We start from the raw sequence: 20,881 nt of genomic DNA on the forward strand, positions 1-20,881 counted from the left end.
CACGGCAGGCCGGGGACCTCCCCGCTGCAGCTCAGGGAATTCCTGTATTCCTGTGACAGAAACACTCAGGAGCGTTCTTGGAGGCATCAGGAGTCACGGGGGGGGGGGGGGGCACGGTCATTCACTTGCTGATGGAGACTAAGTTTACTACAGGTGGCACGAACGATTTTTCTGGTGGGTAAGAATTATGACACACACACACACACATATACAACGATACAATGAGACAGACACAGACAGACACAGACACACACACGCCTGGCTGGACCAGCCCTTCACGCAGGCTCATTTCAGCAAGACTCATCGAAGCTCACATTGGCGGCCCGGGGAGGAACCTGCCAGAACTCAGAGCCGCTGCTGGCAGCCGTGGCCTGGGGGCAGCTGGGCTGCCCCTGGGCTACGGGCAGAGGCTCGGAGAGTTCAGGCCTTACGGGGACAGCGGGACGGGCCGCCCGGGTTGGCCTCTGATTCCAGACGTCCCACAGCAAAGGACACAGAAGACAGGAGAGGAGCAGCCGGCCGAGCCCTCCCCGCCCGGGGGCTCTCCAGAGCCCGCCCCGCAGAGCCTGGCCTCCCCCCGGGAAAGCGGGGAGGACCCTGCCCTGACCTTCCATGGGCAGCTCCACGTCCGGGCCTTCACCACCGCAGGGAGAACGCGGGCCTCCTGCAAGGGGAGAGAGGGAGGGAGAGAGAGAGAGAGAGAGAGAGAGAGAGAGGAGAGAGAGGAGAGAGAGAGGAGAGAGAGAGGAGAGAGGAGAGAGAGAGAGGAGGGAGGAGAGAGAGAGAGAGAGGAGAGAGAGGAGAGAGAGAGGAGAGAGAGAGGAGAGAGGAGAGAGAGAGAGGAGGGAGGAGAAGAGAGAGAGAGGAGAGAGAGGAGAGAGGAGAGAGAAAGGAGAGAGAGAGAGGAGAGAGACAGAGAGGAAAGAGAGAGAGAGGAGAGAGAGAGGAGAGAGGAGAGAGAGGAGAAGAGAGAGAGAGAGGAGAGAGAGAGGAAAGAGAGAGAGAGGAGAGAGAGAGGAGAGAGAGGAGAGAGGAGAAGAGAGAGAGAGGAGAGAGAGGAGAGAGGAGAGAGAAAGGAGAGAGAGAGAGGAGAGAGACAGAGAGGAAAGAGAGAGAGAGGAGAGAGAGAGGAGAGAGGAGAGAGAGGAGAAGAGAGAGAGAGGAGAGAGAGAGGAAAGAGAGAGAGAGGAGAGAGAGAGGAGAGAGAGAGGAAAGAGAGAGAGAGGAGAGAGAGAGGAGAGAGAGAGAGAGAGAGCGAGAGCGCTGATCAGAAGCACAGACGCCCTTCCCTCCTGGACACAGTTCCGGGTGGCCGTGTCCCCTCGCATCTCCTCTCTGGTCACTCTAGCTGCACACTGGGACCCTGCCCGGGCACAGCTGGGCACAGAGACAGCCTGGGGCCCGTCCCCCCCCCCCGCTGCCTCAGCCACCCATCCCGCCCCCTCGCCCCATGAATGTCCCAGACACCGTTGACCCCGAGGAGCCCTATGCGCATACAACTTGGCAACCAGAAATTTGGGGGGCGGGCCCAGGAAGGGGGAGCGTGACTCTTCCTATTCCTGGCCTGGTGCTCGGGGGACCCCATGGGGTGCCGGGAACTGAACTGGGATCAGCAGTACCGGACTACCTCTGCCGCCCCCAAGTTCCCTTACTCAGATGGGGAGCACCGAGGTCAGAGGCGGAGCCCAGCAGAGCACTCAGTCTGACTGTGCGGTGCCTGCGTTGGATCCTGCTACTGCGAGGAAGCCAGTGATCCCCGGGTGGTCCAGGCCGGCTTCTCTCCCTGCAGGACGTGCCCCCTTCCCGGTACCTACCCCCTGCAGCACCTGAAGCTCACGGAGCCGCCAACCAACCCACCGACCGTCCCGCTCCACAGCGCTCAGCCTCGCCGCGTCCCCGCATTCCCCAGTGCCCACAGCTGAATCTGATGGGGAAGCCGTGTGGCCGCCAAGCCCGGAAACAGGAACCCAGACGGCACGGCCGGCACCCACCAGCCCCGGAGACGCCCAGCGACTTTCAGCAACACCACCGAGAGAGGTGACGACGGTCACAAAAGGACTTTTACGAAACAGACTTGCCCTTGCCTGCTAAAGGGGGCAGGCCGGGCGGGGGGGACAGGGGACACTGGTGGAGCAGAGGTCACACCCGGGTGAGACTGGTGCCAAACGCTGCCTGAAATACCACTGTCTTAGGAACAACTTTGTAAATTGCCGTATCACGACAAAAAGGCTTTTTTAAAGACCCACAGGAACATAAAATAAAACGCTGCACGATTAGAATTCTCCCTCCTTTGGGGGCTGGAGCAATAGCACAGTGGGGAGGGCCTTTGCCTTGCACGCGGCCGACCCGGGTTCAATTCCCAGCATCCCATATGGTCCCTCAAGCATCGCCAGGAGTAATTCCTGAGCGCAGAGCCAGGAGTAAGCCCCATGCATCATTGGGTATGACCCAAAAAGCAAAAAAAAAAAAAAAAGAATTCTCCCTCCTTTTTTTTTTTCTTTTTGGGTCACACCCGGCAATGCACAGGGGTTACTCCTGGCTCTGCACTCAGGAATCACCCCTGGTTGTGCTCAGGGGACCCTATGGGATGCTGGGAACCGAACCTGGGTCGGCTGCGTGCAAGGCAAACGCCTTCCCCGCTGTGTCATCGCTCCAGCCCCCTAGAATTCTCTCCTTTGTGCTGCCGCAGTGGGTATGTGGCTGTGGGTGCCAGAGATGGCAGCACTGGGACCCAGGGGGTCGCATGGAGCCCTGGGGCCTCCCTGGGGGCCAAGCCCAGGCCGCCTGCTTCTGTCTGTCTGGCTTTGTTCTCTCCCTCCACCTTGCTGCCCACCTGGACGATCTTCCCTGCGCCCAGCCCCCGGGCTCTGTGTGACCCTCCACCATTCCCGGTCCCGACACCCTGGCAGCTCAGTGCTTCTCAAGCAGCACAGACAACTGGATCCGGGGCCCGGAGAGGCGCGGGCTTCATCGTGGGGCTCTTTCCTGCTCCCTCCTCTTCGGGGAGATGGAGGGGCCGGCAGGGCAGCGCGGGGGGCTTCCTGGCTCCGCACTCAGGGATCAATCCTGGCGATGCTCAGAAGAGCCTATGGGATGCCGGGCATCGAGCCTGGCTCGGCCGCATGCAGGACAAACGTTCTCCCTGCTGTACTATTGCTCTGCAACGGCCCCCCACCCTTACTTTTCTTCTGCAGCTCGGGGCGGGGGGCGGGGGACGGACTCAGCCCAGGCCCTTCAGCATTTCAGGCATGCGCCGCCCACCTGAGTGGCATCTCCAGCCAGGACGCCCTCTGCTTCCTAGGGCTACTCCACCGTGTCCGTACCGGTCTCCACCCCCACCACAGACGGGCCAAGGCACGCACTGGCCACGAGAGCAGCACCGCAGTGTACACGCGTGCACAGCCCCGTTTCCCTCGGGGGAGGGGCCCACGCCTGGCGGTGCCCGGTGCCCGCACACAGCGAGTATCCCTGGGTGTTCGTGTCCTCTCGCCTTCAGATAAACACCCTCGGCGGAGTCGTGGGGGTCGCACGCCCCCTGGGGTCCCGATCTCCCCCTGCTGTGTATGGTGGGTGTGGGGGGGTGTCACACGGTTGGGCGGCACGTCCTGGCTGCAACGCTCGCCGGGGCGGTCCCACTGCTGTGCCCACAGACCTGCTGGAAACCGGCCGGCACCAGGCTCTCGGCAGAGCTGCTGGCAGGTGGCATGTCAGGCAGCACCGGGGTCCCACGCCCGGCCTCACGCCCACCGGGCAAACACGCCTGCCATGTCCTGAAACACAGGACCCCCGCCCCGTCCCAGGCAACACGGGGACAGCGGCGGCGAGGGCGGGGCTGGGCGGCCAGGCCCTGAGGTTCCGGGCTGCATTTCAGAGGCAGGAACGGACAGACGGGAGAGCCACAGATGGACGCACGGACACCACCTCAGGCTGACCACGAACGCCATCTTGGGAGAAGCATCTACACGGGTCCCCTGCCCATTTTCTTTCTTTCTTTTTTCTTTTCTTGCGGGGGGGGGTCACACCCAGTGATGTTCAGGGGTTACTCCCGGCTCCGCACTCAGGAATCACTCCTTTTTTTTTGGCTTTTTGGGTCACACCCGACGATGCTCAGGGCTGACTTCTGGCTCTGCACTCAGGAATCACTCCTGGCAGTGCTCGGGGGACCATATGGGATGCTGGGAATCGAACCCAGATCGGCCACATGCAAGGCAAATGCCCTACCTGCTACTGCTCCAGCCCCAGGACATCACTCCTGGCGGTGTTCGGAGGACCCTATGGGATGCCGGGGATTGAACCCAGGTCAGCCCTGGGCAAGGCCAATGCCCTCTCCGCTGGACTATCGCTCCAGCCCTTCTGCCCATCCTCCGAGAGACTGCTGTTGTCATAGGTGCTGAACTGTTTACGTATCCGGATGTGAACCACCCCCCTCTTATTTTTATTTAATTTTTAGCCTTCTTGGGTCACACCTGGCCATGCTCAGGGGCTCTGTACTCGTCGGTGCTTGGGGGACTCTATGGGATGCCAGGGATCGAACCCGAGTTGGCCGTGTGCAAGGCAAATGCCCTCCCCACTGTTCTGTCGCTCTGGTCCCCCCACCATTTTTTTCTTAAGACTTTGTTGATTGAGGTCCTGTGATGTGCCCGCCTTCCTCTCCCAAGGGCCTGCGCCTGCCCCCGCCCCCGAGCTGTGCGGGCCGGTTCACCCGCTGTGCTGAGCTTCTGCCCTTCGTCCTCCCTCGCTGTGTATCTCAAAGTCCCAGGCGTGGGGGGGGGGGGTGTCGGTCTGTGTCTGTCCTGGCCTCTGACACCCCCCAGCCCCAGACACAAGGTGGCAGCCTGCATGACTGGGCCGTGCCGTGGAGCCGTGCGCTGACGGGGGCTTCTCCGTCCGCTCACCCCTCTGGGGGCAGATTCCGGGGGAGGCCATTCCCCCGATGCCACGCTCCTGCTGTCTTCTCCTGTCGACGGCTTCCTTTTCTTTTTCCTTTTTTCTTTTTGGCTCACACCTGGCGATGCTCAGGGGTTACTCCTGGCTCTGCACTCAGGAATCACCCCTGGTGGTGCTCAGGGGACCATAATGGGTGCTGGGAATCGAACCCGGGTTGGCCGCGTGCAAGGCAAACGCCCTCCCCGCTGTGCTATCGCTCCGGCCCCATCCTTTTCATCTCCAGGTTCTTGTGTGGTTTAATTTTGCTTTGGGGCCACACCCGGCGGCTGCAGGGCCCAGAGCAGGGGGGAGCCCCCCTGAAGCGCCTTCCCCGCCCCCTCCACACCTTCCTTCACTGGGCAGCAGCGCCTGCACCCTCGGGCGCCCGTCTCACTCCTGCTCCTGACGCAGAGCCGGAGACGCCTGGGCCAGGGCGGAAGCCGACACCCCGACACCCCAACAGCGTCTGTCCCCGCCTGGCCGCCCGTGGGGTCCTGTTCCCGGGACTTTCCTTCCAGCTCCGACTCCTCTGCCGGCTCAAACCAGCCGCCGGCCGTGACCCCGTCAGAGCCCCAAGTGGCCAGCGAGGAGCCAGAGAGCCTGGCCCGGAAGTCACCGGTCCCCAGGGCCAAGAAACCCGGGAGGACACGGCCAACCCCAGTCCCCAGGGGGGTGCCCGAGGCACCTGCCCTCCCCCACCACAGCAGCCCACCCCTCCTACTGAAGGCCTCCAGAGCCTGCAGGAAACCGCCTGGCACTGCCCACGTGGGGTCACAAGACCCTCGGGTGGACCGGACTGCTCCCCGTGCTCCCCTGCTGGGCGGCCAGGGTCATCCCCTGCAGCCGGGAACGCGGTGCTGTTTCACACTGTCGGGGTCACTGCGCAGCCCGCCCCGGGGGCAGGAGGGCCCCGTCCTGGGGTGCCCGGACCCCGGGGCGCGCTTACCGATTCTGCGGTGACTCGAGCAGGGGACGGTGGGGGGAGTGGGCATCCTTCCGCCCTGGGTGTGGGTCAGACAGGAAAGAGGGGCAGGGGGGAGGCTGGGCTGGGGCGGAAGCTGGCCAGGTGTGGGTGGGAGGGATGAGTTGGGGGCGGGGAAACGGGCCGCCCGCAGCGCCTCTCATGCCCTATGAGGCCACGCCAGGCCCTGGGGTGACATCCAGAACATTCTGGGGTGCTCCCGGGAAGAAGAGCACGAAAGTGTTTCCCAGCCACTGACCCAGCTGGCTGGGACGTCACGGCCGCGCAGGAACAGGATGTGACCAGCAGGGGGCAGCACGGGGCTGAGCGTGGACAGGCTCGCGGGCAGCGGGGAGGAGAAGCCGGGGGCTGGGGGGCCAGGAGGCGGAGGGGACGTTGTCTCGACCTGCACCTTGACCTTCCTCCACCCAGACCAGCGCCGGTCCTGCCCGCTAGAACCCAGGCCGGAGACCAGGGGTCTTGGGCCTCCCGACGCCTGCACGCACCAGTGCCCTGGGGCCTCACGGTGGGCGGGGGTTCCCTGCGTGGCCGAGACGACACGGGAGCTGCCCTCCCGTGCAAGAAAGAAAAAGGCTGGGCCGGAGCGAGGGTCCGGCAGGGAGGGCACTTGTCAGACACGTGGCCAACAGGGGATCGCCCTCGGTGCCAGGAATCGAACCCAGGTCGGCCCCATGCAAGGCAAGCGCCCTCCCAACGGCGTCACTGCTCAGCCTCCACCCTGACGTCTTCTTACTCCTCCCCTGCCTGCGCCCACTGCATTGAGTCAGTTGCACGGGGCGCCAGGGGCCAAACCCGGGGTCTCGGCCGGCGAGCTGGGCCCGTGGCTGACATGGCTGCCCGCTTTTTTTTTTTTTGCTTTTTGGGTCACACCCGGCGATGCACAGGGGTTACTCCTGGCTCTGCACTCAGGAATTACCCCTGGCAGTGCTCAGGGGACCATATGGGATGCTGGGAATCGAACCCGGGTCGGCCGCGTGCAACGCAAACGCCCTACCTGCTGTGCTATTGCTCCAGCCCCAGCTGCCCGTTTTAATGAGGTCGTTTGCATTTCAACTGTTTGATTTGGGGGCCACACCCAGCAGTGCTCAGAGCTGAGTCCTGGCTCTGTGCTCGGGGCTCGCTCCTGGCTGTGCACGGGGACCCTACTGAGTATCGGGGACCGAACCCGGGCGGCCACATGCAAGGCACCTCCTGACCCGCCACTCTCTCTGGCTCCTGGACTGTTTTCCTTTTCTTCCTCCTCCTCCTCCTCCTCCTCTTCTCCTTCTCCTCCTCCTCTTCTTCTTCCTCCTCATCCTCCTCCTCTTCTCCTCCTCCTCTTCTTCTTCCTCCTCATCCTCCTCCTCTTCTCCTTCTCCTCTTCTCCTTCCTCCTCATCCTCCTCCTTCTCCTTCCTCCTCCTCCTTCTCCTTCCTCCTCCACCTTCTTCCTCCTCCTCCTCCTCCTTCTCCTTCTTCCTCCTTCTTCTTCCTCCTCCTTCTCCTTCTCCTTCTTCCTCCTCCTCCTCCTTCTTCCTCCTCCTCCTCCTCTATTATTTTTTGTTGTTGTTGGGAGGACACCTGGCTGTGCTGGGGGGCTGGGGGACCCTATGGGATGCCCGGGATCGGACCCGGGTCAGCCGCATGCGAGGCAAGCGCCCTCCCTGCTGGACCACTGCTCCAGCCCTGACGGTGAAGGCGAGTATTTTCCTTCTGTGTTTCGGGGCCACTTGCTGACGGAGCTCAGAGGTCACTCCTGGAGTCGCACGGGGACTCGACGTGGTGCCTGGGATCGAACCAGGATCAGAAACACACACGTTTTTATTTCTTGGTGGGGGTTAGGATTTTGGGGGCTACATCCGGGACTGCTCTGTGCCCAGGATCACTCCGGCGGGGCTCGCGGGCGCACACGGGATGCAGACATCCAACTCAGTGGCCTCGGCAAGGCCAACTCCCTCCCCACCGCCCTGCCGCTCCAGCCCTGCACTTTCCACACTTTTTTTTCCTTTTTGGGTCACACCCGATGATGCATGGGGATTACTCCGGATTACTCCTGGCTCTGCACTCAGGAATCACTCCTGGCGGTGCTCGGGGGACCCTATGGGATGCTGGGAATTGAACCCGGGTTGGCCACGTGCAAGGCAAACACCCTCCCCGCTGTGCTATCGCTCCAGCCCACACTTTCTATACTTTCTAAGTAACTTTAAGAAACAGGCTACACAGGACAGGAGTGGGGGGAGCATTTTTGTTTGTTTTGGGGTCCCACCTGGAAGTATTAAGGGTAGGGGCCTACTCGGCTCTGTGGCTCCCCACAGAGCTCAGGGACCATGATCCCTGGGCCTCGGGCATGGAGAGCCTAAACTCAGCTTGGAGAGCTCCTTCTCTGGTTCCTGGGGGAATGTATTAGAATACACAAAAAATTAGAATGCAGAGGATTGAACTCGGGTCACCCACGTGCAAGACGAGCGCCGTCCCCCGTGGCCCTGGCCCTGAAACGGAATCTCTGACGGCTGTGAAATCTTTTTTCCTCTTGATGATAACATGCTGGAGTCCAGCTACACGGATGGGGCCTTTATTATTCCTCTCTGGTTTTTGGAGGGGTAGCAGGAAATGGAAATTGTCATGACAGGTAGTTTTTGGAGAAGAAAGTGATTACAGCACGGTCTTACCTGCCGTGTCGTATGGGTGGTAACTGGGCTCTTCCGACTCTCTCTTGACCGACACGGCTGCTGCTTTCAGAGACAAGCCTGTGACGGTGATAGAAATTAAAAAAAAAAAAAAATCAGAGGCCGGAGCCACAGCACAGTGGGGAAAGCGTCTGTTCTGCACGTATCCAACCCGGGTTCGATCCCCGGCATCCCATAGGGTTCCCCGAGCACCGCCGGGAGTAATTCCTGAGTGCAGAGCCAGGAGGAACCCGGAGCACAGAAAAGGAAAGAAAAGAAGTCACAAAATCAGGAGATTCTGACGGCTCAGGAGAGCAGGGGGCGGAACAGCCGTGCCGTAAGAGCTGGCAGGCCGCGTCTGTGAGACAGCGGAGAACAAACGCCAGGCACGTGGTGGGCAAGGAAAACTGCAGGCAACGGGGAGGCAAACACCACCGGCCCACGAGCGAGTGAGCAGGAAGCAAGTGCCCGAGCCCTGGCTCTGGGGGACGGAGGACTCGGGGGCGTTCCGAAAGGGGAGAATGACCGGGCGGAGCGGAGCAGTGCTGGACCGGCTAAGCGTGGAGCCGGGGGCTTGGGCCACGTCTGCCGAGGGCTTCAAAGGAGGCTCTCGGCACAAAGCAAAGCGGGTTGTCCGGAGGCTGCAGGCCAGACGTGACTCTCCGGAGGGCCTGGTGTGCTGATGGGAACCAGCCCCCCAGCCCGAGGGTGCAGGCGGCGGGGAGGGAGGGGGTCAGGACTGAGAGAAGCTAAAAGTCCCCTGCCAGCTGCCGCGCCCCCAGCCAGGTACAAGTGCTTCCCAGATGTGGCGGAAGCAGGACCCGTGGGGCCCCAAGGAGCCTGCCGGCAGCTGGACGCCATCGGCAGCCCAGGCCAGAGACGGCTGCTGACAGGAGCAGGTTTGATCAAGGAGGCCCTGGCGGGTGGGGGTGGGGCGCTGCCAAGGCTGTGGTGGGTCCTCGGGAGGGTGGGAGACAGCTGGCGAGGAAGGCGGTGCCGGTGGGGGCGGAGACCCCCCTCCCCAGGCTCTTGATGGAGCCTCGGCCCTGTGGGGGGCACAGCTGGGCTGGCCTCAGGCTCGGGCCCGCTCTCCCCCCAGGGGAGCCCAGACTGTACAGACTGGGGGGGGGGTCAGAGCCCCACAGCCTGCGGTGCGCGTGTGGGGGGGGGACTGGCCTCTACCCCCCAGGGCAAGGAGGCTCAACCCTGGGCGGCCACTGTCGGCCCTCCTGTGCCAGGGGCCATAGCCCCCTCCTCTCTTCCCTTCCTGTTTCAGGGCCACCCCCGGAGGTGTTGGCAGGCTCAGGCTCAGATGGGGCAGGGGGGCCAGGAATCGAACCCGGGTCGGCTGCATGCAAAGCCAGCGCCCTCCCTGCTGTACTATCGCCCCGGCCCCTTTGTCCTTTTTGTTTTTTTCTTTTTGGGTCACACCCAGTGATGCTCAGGGGCCACTCCTGGCTCTGCACTCAGGAATTACCCCTGGCGGTCCTCAGGGGACCATATGGGATGCTGGGAATCAACCCGGGTAGGCCTCGGCAAATGCCCTCCCCGCTGTGCTATCGATCCAGCCCCTCCCCCTCCTTTGTCCTTGAGGAAACAAAAAGAAATTGGGAGGAGAGTACGGTTCCGGTTCTGGTGTTCCCGCTTGCACTTGGCCACGCCTGGCTCCATCCCCAGCACTGCCAGCAGTAAGCCCTGAGCACAGCGGGGTGTGTCACCCCCTCCTGCCCCCCAAAAAAGCAAAGGGAATCAGACAAGGACCCGATACCCGATACAAGCTTGCTCTGGAAAGTGCGGGTGCACATACCGGAATCTTCCATGGGCTCCGTTTTCACGCTGATGGAGCCGCAGCTGCAAGGGGGAGGAGACCCAGGTGAAGACAGGCCGGAGGGACCGACCCCCCCACTTCTGGGCCCCGGCTGCAAAGCCTAAGTCACTGGGCCCCTGGACCTATGCCCCGCCCCCCGCCCCCCAACCCACTACACACCACAGTGCCACACGTTAGTGTCAACCGCCTCGTCCCGGGTGACCAAAGGAAGAGCTTCAAGGGAAGGGAGTCAGCACCGACATGCATGTGGATGAGGACACGGATGAAGCAAGGCAGGGAAGCGGCCCAGGGCGGCCGGCGGCTCTGCAGGTCTGAGCCCCAGCCCCACACACAGGGAAAAAAGAGCAGCGCGGGGGTGGGGGGGCCAGAGAAGTAGCACAGTGGGGGTTGGGCGTTTGCCTTGCACGAGGCTGACACGGGTTCGATTCCCAGCATCCCATATGGCCCCCCGGTGCGCCAGGAGTGATTCCTGAGTGCAGAGCCAGGAGTGACCCCTGTGCATCACCGGGTGTGACCCAAAATGAAAAAAAAAAGCAGTGAATGAAGCCTCCAGACCCAGATGAGTTTTCTTTTTTGTTTTGTTCTTTTTTTTTTTTTGCTTTCTGGGTCACACCCAGAGATGCACAGGGATCACTCCTGGCTCTGCACTCAGGAATTACTCCTGGCGGTGCTCAGGGGACCATATGGGATGCTGGGAATTGAACCCGGGTTGGCAGCGTGCAAGGCAAACGCCCTCCCCGCTGTGCTGTTGCTCCAGCCCCCAGACCCAGGTGGGATGGCGGGAGGAAGGGGCGGAGGCAGCAGTCAGGGCTCCTGCTGGGCTCCACCCCTGGCACCACATGGTCCCGAAGGCCCCCTGAGCACTGTGCCAAGAGCAGCCCTTTGGTTTGGTTCTCCCCTGTACAGGTGTCTCACTGGCTTGTCCCCATGCCTCTGTTTGCTTCTTCCACTCCGGGGAAGACTGTTCTCTCTCGAACACGAGTGTCCTCTCTCCGGCTCCTCTTGTGCGTCTTTCTAAGTAAGTTTTGTCCGATAAAAACTACCTTGCTTCAGGGGCCAGGGGACAGCACAGCAGGCAGGCCCTTCCCTTGGGGCGGCCGGCCCCAGTCTGAAACCCGGCACTCGAACATGTCCCCGAATACTGCCAGGAGTGACCCCTGAGTGCAGAGCCAGCAGCAAGCCACCGGGTATGGCCCAGACACAAAACCCAAACTAGTAAAACCCCAAAACCAAAATAATAATAATAATAATAATAATAATAATAATAGCTTTCTTGCTTCTCTCTCTCTCTCTCTCTCTCTCTCTCTCTCTCACACACACACACACACACACACACACACACACACACACACAGACATGTAACCCGTGTGGGGCCAGAATAATGGGACAGTGGGGAGGGCGCTGGCCTCGCACATGGCTGGCCCAGGTTCGACTCCTGACACCCCACAGCTCGAGACGGACCAGCAGCGAGCGCGGGCCCAGGGAGCGCCTCTGCGAGCCCCCGCGTCTGTCCCCGCGGCAGCCTTACCTCTCCCGGGGTGCCCGCGAGGAGCTCTCGGGCGCTGGCCCCGGGCCGGGCCCCTCTGCGGGAGAGACAGACACACCCCCCTGAATGCTGTGCTGCTCAGCCAGGCCAGGGCCAGAGTCGCTGAGTCACCAGCATCTCGGGCAACGGGCCGGGTCCCCGGCCACTCACGGGGCCTCAGTTTCCCCGTCGGGACTATAGTCCCTGTGGGTGGAGCTGTGGGTGCCCCCCAGCGCTGCCCTCCAGACCCGCTGTCCTGCCCCTCCTCTCCGGGGGACCCCCACCCGGGCACCCCCCACCCCCCGCCGGGGCCTCATGTAACTGGAGCTTTGAGACAGGCCAGACTCTATTCTGGAACAATCTTCTCAGAAGAGAAGAGGTGACTCGGGGAGGGGGTGGGGGGAGGAGGGGCCTGGTGCTCCCCGAGGCTTCTGGTTCATTAGCTCCTGGGTCCCACAATGGCTCCACGAAGCCCTTCAGTGTGACCCCTCGGGAGCTCCCCCCGACCCCCGCCTGTGGGGAAACCCTGCAGCCCCCTGAGAACAGGGGGTCACCCCCGCCGAACAGGCTCACCCCTCGTCCAGCACGGTGGTCTCAGGAGCCCAGCAGAGCCGCACCGCTGGGACCAGAACCCCGCAGAGCTGGCCGGTCCCGGGGGCGGGGGTCATGGGTCAAAGGCCATGAAGTAGCACGGCACCCCCAAACTCTGCCGGCTGCAGAAGTGCGCGGGCAGAAGGCTGGCGGGGGGCGGGGTGTAGCTCCTGCTCCCTGGTGGGACCCCGAGGGGGCGAGTGGGGGGCAGTGGGGGGCAGTGGGGAGGCAGCACTTACCCAGCCGAGTGCCGGGGCCCAGGAAAGGCCTGTAAGGAAACCAAGGCTGTGAGCCCCGGGAGCGGGGCGCGGGGTGGGCTGAGGGGGCCGGCGGGGGCGGGCTGGGGGGAGCCGGCTGGCAGGGGCAGGCCGGCGGGGCCGTCGCACCTGTTTATGACGATGGAGACCCCGGCCTTGTTCTCCACGATCCACCGAAGAGTCTCCAGGTCGTAGTTCTCGGGGGGCTGCAAGGCGACTGCCGGGGGGAGCCCCCGCGCCGCCAGGGCCGCGCCTTCTCCCAGCGCCTGCTCGTAGGGGACAGGCACGGGCGCCAGCACCCCCAGGGCTCGCCCTGCAAGGACAGGCCGCGGGCCCCTGAGACACGGGCCGGCCCGGCTCCTCCAGGCGCCCCGAGGCAGCCCCGTGTCCCCACAAGGGCCCGGGGGAGCCACTGGCAAGGTCTGACGTTAGGGGCCGGGTCAGGTGAGAGCCCAGCACGGGCTCCTTCCGGGCACGGGGGGGGGGGGAGGGGAAGGGCCAGGCGCAGGGCGAGTTTTCCGTGGCCCCGTTCCGCCCTCGTCAGGGCCCGGCCGCCCAGCTCACGTCACCCCCGTGCTGGCTCCTGTCCTGCTCTGCGGGTCAGCCCCGAGGTGACCCCCAGAGCCCAGCACTCCCGGGAGGCGGGAGGTCCCAGGGCGCGAGCGGGGACCGTCCAGGGACAAAGACGGGCCCAGACAAGGGTCGAGGCTCCAGGGCCTTCTTGAAGCCCCTGGATGAACCACACAAGGCCCCCTCCCAGAGATGCGCAGAGAGGGGGGAAACAGTGAGTGTCGGGGTGTGGGGTCGGAGATGGGGCGCACGGACGTCTTTAGCAGACGCTCCAGCACAGAGTGAGTCAGGAGGGTCTTCTGGGGGTCAGGAGACGCAAACACGATTCATCTGCCTGCAGACTGGGAGGGGGCACTGGGCCCCACCGAGGAGGGGCGGGGGGGGGTCTCCTGGTTTAAAAATGCAGACTCGGGGCCAGAGCAACAGTCGAGTGGGGAGGGCGTCTGCCTGCACACGCTCTCCTGGGAGCCAAGGCGTCCAGCAGTGGCCCCTGAGTGCAGAGCCAGGAGGAAGCCCCGGACACTGCCCTGTGTGGCCCCCAAAAGAAAACAAAACCAAAGCTACCAAAAGCATTTCCTTTCCCCTAGTAAGGGAAACCTGTCCCTGCGGCTTGTGGAGCGGGGCTTCGGGCGGGAAGCTGCTCCTCTCAACCGGGCGGGAGACGTGACTCGGGATGGGGGGCACAGCCCTGACCCGCTGTGGGCAGGATTCCACCCTCGGCACTGCTGGGAGTGGCCCCTGAGCACCGGGTGCAGCCCCTTAGCACCACCTAGTGTGCGCCCCCCACAAAAAAAATGGAGCAAGGATTAAAATCTAACCCTCCCGGCCGTCTGGAGGCGCAGAGGGCCCCTGGCCACCGGCCGTGGTCACGTCCAGGCTTCACCACATCTTATGGCCTAGTTCTCCCTCTGGGAGAGCCTGGCAAGCTACCCAGAGTTTCCTGCCCTCATGGGAGAGCCTGGCAAACTCCCTGTGGCGTATTCATATGCCAAAACCAGTAACAACGATGGGTCTCATTCCCCTGACCCTGAAAGAGCCTCCAATGCAGCATCATTGGGAAGGACGAGTAAACAGAGGCTGCTAAAATCTCAGGACTAGGGCGAATGGCGATGTACTGAGACCGCTTGAGAAAATCGACCATCAACAGGATAATGATGATGATGATGATGATGATGATATATAAGATTTAAAAAAAAAAAGTGATTTTTTTTTCTTTCTGGGCCATACCTGGCGATGCTCAGGAGTTACTCCTGGCTCTGCACTCAGGAATTACTCCTGGGAGTGCTCAGGGAACCATATGGGATGCTGGGAATTGAACCTGGGTCGGCCACGTGCAAGGCAAATGCCCTACCCGCTGTGCTATCACTCCAGCCCCCAAATGAAATTTTTGAACAGGTCTGTGTGTCGGAGCCGGCAGCGCGCGTCCGTGGGGCTGTCTGGCCGTTACCGTAGCTGGAGCGGAAGTGGTCCTCCACGGCCTTCTGGAGAGCGTCCCTTTCCCCTGCGTCCATGGGCTTCTCCTCAGCGGGCAGGGTTTCGGGCAGCCCCTCCGCTGTGCCTGGAAGGGAGCGAGGGGCACAGTCAGCCAGTGGGGCCCGTCCGGGGTGGGGGGTGGGTGCCAGGCACAGGACGGCCTTCGGAGAGGAAAATCAACCCAAGACCAAACCAACTGACTCAGTGTGAAGGGCTGTCAGGGACCCAGCCACAGGAAGGGGCCTTCGGACAAACGTTCCCCTCCATGCAGTTGAAAAAGCGAGAGTGAGGCCGGGGAGAGTGGACGGGGGTCAGGGCGCTTGCCTTGCAGGCACCAGGCCCAGCTTCATCCCTGACAGCCCATCCCTGGCCACTCCCCCACCACCAGCATGTCCTCTGGCCAGACTGGTTTGCAGAGGGTTTCCAGGAGCTCCCGAGTGGGTCCCCTGGGCATGACTCGGTGGAACCCTCTCTCCCCGCCAAAACACTGTCGTGTTGGGACCAAAGCTGTACTATAGCAGGGAGGGTGCTTGCCTTGCAAACAGCCAACTCAGGTTCAATCCCCAAGCATCCCACATGGTCCCTCGAGCATCCCACATTATCCCCTGAGTACCGCTAGGAGTCATCCCTGAGTGCAGAGCCAGGAGTAACCCCTGAGTACTGCTGGGTGTGACCCAAATGAAAAACCATATATGGTCCTCAAGCCTGTCCGGGTGCCCTCCCCAAAAGAGTAGAGCCGTAGATAGAATCTAGCGGGGAGGGCGCTCGCTTTGCACACAGCCAACCTGAATTTGATTCCTGGCACCCCACAGGGTCCCCTGAGCCTGCCAGGAGCCATCCCCACATGCAGAACCAGGAGTGAGCCCAGAGCATCGTGGGGTGTGGCCCAGAAACAAAGACAAAGATAACAGTGACAAAAAGGATGGGGCTAGATAGACAGCACAGCGGAGAGGGGCGTTTGCCTTGCACTCGGCCAACCCGGGTTCGATTCCCAGCATCCCATAGGGTTCCCTGAGCACCGCCAGGAGTCATTCCTGAGTGCAGAGCCAGGAGTGACCCCTGTGCATCGCTGGGTGTGACCCAAAAAACAATAAATAAATAAATAAATAAAGGCAAAAAGGTGAGGGTCTCTGTGTGTAGGACCACCTCTGCTGCATCCTCAGGACCAGCCCCCTGCTCCCCCATTCAGCAACCAGTGTGGAAAGTCTCCGGCAGGGAAGGCGGGGTGTACTGGTGGGTCAGTGTGGCAGGGGGGCTCCTGAGGACAAGGAGGTGTCCTGAGGGTAAGGGGCAGGGCCCGGGGGGGGGGGCAGGGACAACTCTGGAGGAAGCAGGTTCCATCCCTGCAGAGCCTCGGCACGGGCAGGGGTCAGGTGGCCAGGCCATGGCAGAGAGCAGCCCTCTGGGGTGCAGGGCGCCCACCCCCTGGCTGAGTGTAGCAAAGAAGCCGTCTGCTGGGTCTGAGGACCCCCAAGGGGGAGGCGAGACGGGGTGGGGGGGCACAGCTGGAAACCTCCTGGAAGCTCCCTTCCGTGACCAGCGGGGGGGGTGCTCCTGGCTGCAGGAAGCAGGAGGTCCCCAAACCCTCTCTCACCACCACAGCTGCGAGAGGGAGCTGGGGGGGTCACCTCGAGCAGAGGGGCCGTAACTGGGTGACGCCCCAGAACACGGTCCCTCAGCCACGTCAGGAGCTGGAGCGGCCCAAAGGAGGGCCGTGTGCCACGGTGGGAGCAAAGGGGAACGGCCGTCGGGGGGGATGGGGGGCCGTGATGTCCCAACGCTGGGCGAACACGGAGCAAGCGGCGTCCGCAGCCCCCCCGCGGTTTCTGCCTGAGACCCGTCTGAGAACCAGACACACGGGAATCGGGTCGTGCCTGGTCCCTTTCTGGCTCCCGGGGAAGGGGCCACCAATGCGGGCAATGATTGCCTGCACCCAGTCGGGTCACCCGGGGCTCAGGACACCAGCGCTGGGGGTTTCTGTGCTCCGGGGCTGGGGTACAGGCTCTGCGTGCAGGAGACCCCGGGGCAAACCTCGGCACCGAGCACTGACAGAGGAGCCACAGTACAGAGGGGAAGGCATTTGCCTTGCATGCGGCTGACCCAAGCTCGACCCTTGGCATCTCCTAGAGTCCCCTGAGCACCACCAGGAGTCATTCCTGAGTGCAGAGCCAGGAGAAACCCCTGAGCACCACCAGGTGTGGCCCCAAAAGCCAAACCTGCAGCCCCCCGCCCCCCAAAAATGAAAAAGCACTGACAGAAGTGGCCGCAGACACAAGCAACAACCAGGAGGCGCCACAGGCCGTCACTGGAACGTGTGGAATGGAAAGACACGGCACCCCCGGGCCCCCGCGCCTGTGGAGAGGCCAAGAAGCCAGGCCGCAGTCCTGGAGAGGGAAGAGCCACGACTCCCCTCGATCCCTCAGCATCAGCCGACTGGAGAGGGCTCGGGATAAGTGCTCACAGCAGCCGAGCAAGGCCCAGGACGTGGATCCACAGAAAATCCTCCTGGCTTCCAAGGAGACGAACAGGAGCTCCTCAGGAGTCACCCTCCTTGGGAGTCACGGCGCGGCGGGGGAGGCGGGGAGGGGGGGGAGCCTGCTGTGGACGGACCATATGGACCCCTTAGGGGCAACTCCTGAGCACGGCTGGGTGTGGCCCCAAAACCAAAACAAACAAAATCAGGATCAAGTTATAGAAAAGCACAGCAGAGAAGCATGGACTTGGGGGCCGGAGTGACATCACAGTGGGTAGGGCGTTTGCCTTGCATGCGGTCGACGCGGGTTCGATTCCCAGCATCCCATATGGTCCCCTGAGCACCGCCAGGGGTAATTCCTGAGTGCAGAGTCAGGAGTAACCCCTGAGCATCACCGGGTGTGACCCAAAAAGCAAAGATATAAAAAAAGCCTGGACCTGCCAGGAGCAAGTTTACAAAGCACTGTGGGCCGAGAGTTGGAAGCCAACGAACGTGGAAGGGCTGGTCCTCCCCCCGCATGTGGACGCCATGCTACACAGGCCCGAGCTCAGGGGACAGCCGCGCTGGCCGAGCACCCAACCCTGCCAGGCCCGCTCAGCTGGGCTGAGTAACGCGTGTGCGTGCACACGTGTGTGCATGTGTACCTGTGCACATGCGCATGTATGCATGTATGCATGTGTGCACTTGTGTGTCCCAAGCCCCAAGCACCGGGGCTGGAGCGATAGCACAGTGGGTAGGGGGTTTGCCTTGCACGCGGCCGACCCGGGTTCAATTCCCAGCATCCCATATGGTCCCCTGAGCACCGCCAGGAGTAACTCCTCCTGTGCATTGCCGGGTGTGACCCAAAAGGCAAAAAAAAAAAAAAAAAAAAGCAAAAAACCAAGCCCCAAGCACCCCCTCACAAGACATAATATCTTTATCAACAAAGAGAAGGTGGTGCGGAGGTCATTTTCTTTATATTTGTTATTCTTTGTTCAAATGTTTTTGTTTGGTTGGTTTTTGGGTCACATCCAGCAGTGAGAGGGCTGACTCCTGCCTCTGTGCTCCTTCCTGGCCAGCTGGGGGGCCATATGTGATGCTGGGGATTAAACCTGGGATGGCCATGGAAAACCAGCGCCCTCTCCTAACCCATATCATCTCTCCAGGCCCTTGGCAGTACACTCCAAGTCTGACTTTCATGGAGACCGTTTACATCAGTTAGCAGTTAAGAACGAAAGATGATTTATTCTGTCTGTATTCTTTGTTTCATTTCAGTTCATAGGGTTTTTTTTTTCTTTTTGGGTCACACCCGGCGATGCACAGGGGTTACTCCTGGCTCTGCACTCAGGAATTACTCCTGGCGGTGCTCAGGGGACCATATGGGATGCTGGGAATTGAACCTGGGTCGGCCTCGTGCAAGGCAAATGCCCTCCCTGCTGTGCTATCGCTCAGGCCCTAGTTTTTTATGTCATACCCTGGAGTGCTGGGGTCCAACGAGAACAAGGGCTGGAGCGATAGTCCAGCGGGGAGGGTAGCTGCCTTGGGTTAGGTCCCCAGCACCCCATATGGTCTTCAGACCAAGGAGTAAGCCCTGAGCATCGCCAGGTGTGACCCAAAAAGCGAAACAAAAAATGAACAAGAACAAAAACTAAACTGGGATCGACTGCACGCAAGGCCAGAGCTGGACCCCTGTACTGATTCCGCATTCCTTTAAAAATTTTTTTTTAATTTTTGGGTCACACCTGGCGATGCACAGGGGTTGCTCCTGGCTCTGCACTCAGGAATTACTCCTGGCAGTGCTCGGGGAACCATATGGGATGCTGGGAATTGAACCCGGGTCGGCCTCGTGCACAGCCCTCCCTGCTGTGCTGTCGCTCCAGCCCGAGTCCCGCACTCCTTGAGGCAAGTCTGTAACTCCGAGCACTACCATGCTCTGGCCCGAGTGCCAGGGCCATGGGCCGGGCCGGGGGAGGCGAGCCCGGCCACCCCTGGGAGCGACGCTGCTTGTGTCTTGGCTCCCCACAACCCCCGAGGCGCCCACGTGGGGCGGGGCCGGGGCACCTACAGTAGCGGGCAAAGTCCTTCTGCAGGTCCGTCCTGGCGCTGATGAAGGCGCGTCCCCGCTCGGTGCCCACGACGAACACGTCGGTCTCGTACACGGCGATGCAGGCCACCTCCGCCTTGGACTTGGCCAGCTCTTTGCACTGCAACGCAGAGTGGGGGGGAGAGGTGAGGGGTCCCTCGGGCCCAGGAGGCCGAGGGGGTCTGGCCTGAGAAGAGAGTGCGTGGGGCGGGGGGCGGCAGCACGGGGGGCTGGCGGCTGGTTTCCTTGTCTTCCTTCTGACCTGGGGGCCACGCTGGGAGACGCTGAGGGGCTCCTCCTGACCCTGAACCTGGGGACTCGCTCCTGGCAGGGCTCGGGGAGCCAAGAACCGAGCCTGGGTCGGCCCGGAGTGCGAGGCCAGCACCCTCCCCGCCCCCGCTGTCCGACACTCCAGCCCTGGGAGGCCCAGGTTCCCTCCCGACTCCCCGAGGTCCCCCAGCAAGCACCAGGAGGGACCCCTACGTGCAGGGTTGGGAGCAGATCCTGGCCGCCACTGGGTGTGACCCCCCCAGAAATAAGACCACGGGGCTGGGGAGATGCCTCGAAGGGCTGCAGCGGGCCCAGCGTCCGAGCACCACTGGTCAGGGTCCCTCCCCCCCCCCCCCCCCCAGGAGCGGGGAGCGAGGCAGGTGAGGCAGGCGCTGAGTTCCATCCCCGCCCCCGGCCCACCCACACGCACCCGGTAGGGCCCCCGCAGAGCGACGGGGGCAGGCGGGGGGGCGTGGCCTGCAGCCCCGCAGCTGGGCAGGGCCAGTGTTGGTCCACAGCAAGCGCCGGCCGAGTGTGCGAGCTGCACAGCCAGAAGCGCCCCTGGCAAGCGTGCGACCCCCTTCCTCCCCCCACCCCAACCCCTGGAAACAGTAACAGTGGGGGGGGGGCTGGGGCAAAGGGCCGGAGGGCAGGGCGCTGGCCCCGCCCTGAGGCCACACAGGGGACCAGGGCCTGCTGGGAGAGAGCCCTGAGCAGTGCCGGGGCAGACCCCCAACAGAACAGTGGGAAGTAAGGATGACGACAAGAGGATCCAGAGGGACAGGAGGGGCCGGGGGTTAAGGGGGCACTCACCTAGAATGCTCGGTCCCCAGCACCCTACATATGGCCCCTGAACCACGAGAACTGATTCCTGAGTGCAGACACAGGAGTGACCCCTGAAGCACTGCCAGGCGCAAACAGCCCCCCCCAAAAAACCCCAAAACCAAAAGAGAGAGAGAGAGAGAGAGAGAGAGAGAGAGAGAGAGGTGGAGAGGGAGAGGGAGAGAGAGAGAGAAAGGGAGAGAGAAGGAGGAAGGAAGAGAGGGAGGGAGAGGGAGACAAGGAGGGAGTGAGGGAAGGAGGGAGGAAGAGGAGCTGGAGCAATGTAAGTGGCAGGACACTTGCTTTGCATGTGGGTGACCTGGGTTGGTTCCCGGCACCATGGATGGTCACAGAGCCCCACCAGGAGTCATCCCTGAGCACAGAGCCAGGTGTGGCCCCCCACCAAAAAAAAAAAAAAGAAAGAAAGAAAACCCGGGCCGGAGTGATAGCACAGCGGG

At 62.3% G+C, this 20,881-nt stretch overlaps 1 protein-coding gene across 1 annotated transcript in view; it reads right to left on the bottom strand.

The window, feature by feature from the left end:
- LOC129404283 (general transcription factor II-I repeat domain-containing protein 2-like) overlaps positions 1 to 20,881 on the bottom strand; it is a 54,595-nt gene that overhangs the window by 15,736 nt on the left and 17,978 nt on the right. Inside the window, exons 3-10 of the mRNA XM_055136224.1 lie at positions 19,314 to 19,452; positions 14,771 to 14,881; positions 12,883 to 13,066; positions 12,736 to 12,764; positions 11,909 to 11,963; positions 10,360 to 10,403; positions 8,556 to 8,633; positions 608 to 664 (exon numbers count right to left, since the gene is read on the bottom strand). Coding sequence (XP_054992199.1) covers positions 608 to 664; positions 8,556 to 8,633; positions 10,360 to 10,403; positions 11,909 to 11,963; positions 12,736 to 12,764; positions 12,883 to 13,066; positions 14,771 to 14,881; positions 19,314 to 19,452 — 697 coding nt within the window. The remainder of the gene's footprint in view (positions 1 to 607; positions 665 to 8,555; positions 8,634 to 10,359; positions 10,404 to 11,908; positions 11,964 to 12,735; positions 12,765 to 12,882; positions 13,067 to 14,770; positions 14,882 to 19,313; positions 19,453 to 20,881) is intronic.

Source organism: Sorex araneus, chromosome 4 (assembly GCF_027595985.1).
Source record: "Sorex araneus isolate mSorAra2 chromosome 4, mSorAra2.pri, whole genome shotgun sequence".
NCBI lineage: Eukaryota > Metazoa > Chordata > Mammalia > Eulipotyphla > Soricidae > Sorex > Sorex araneus.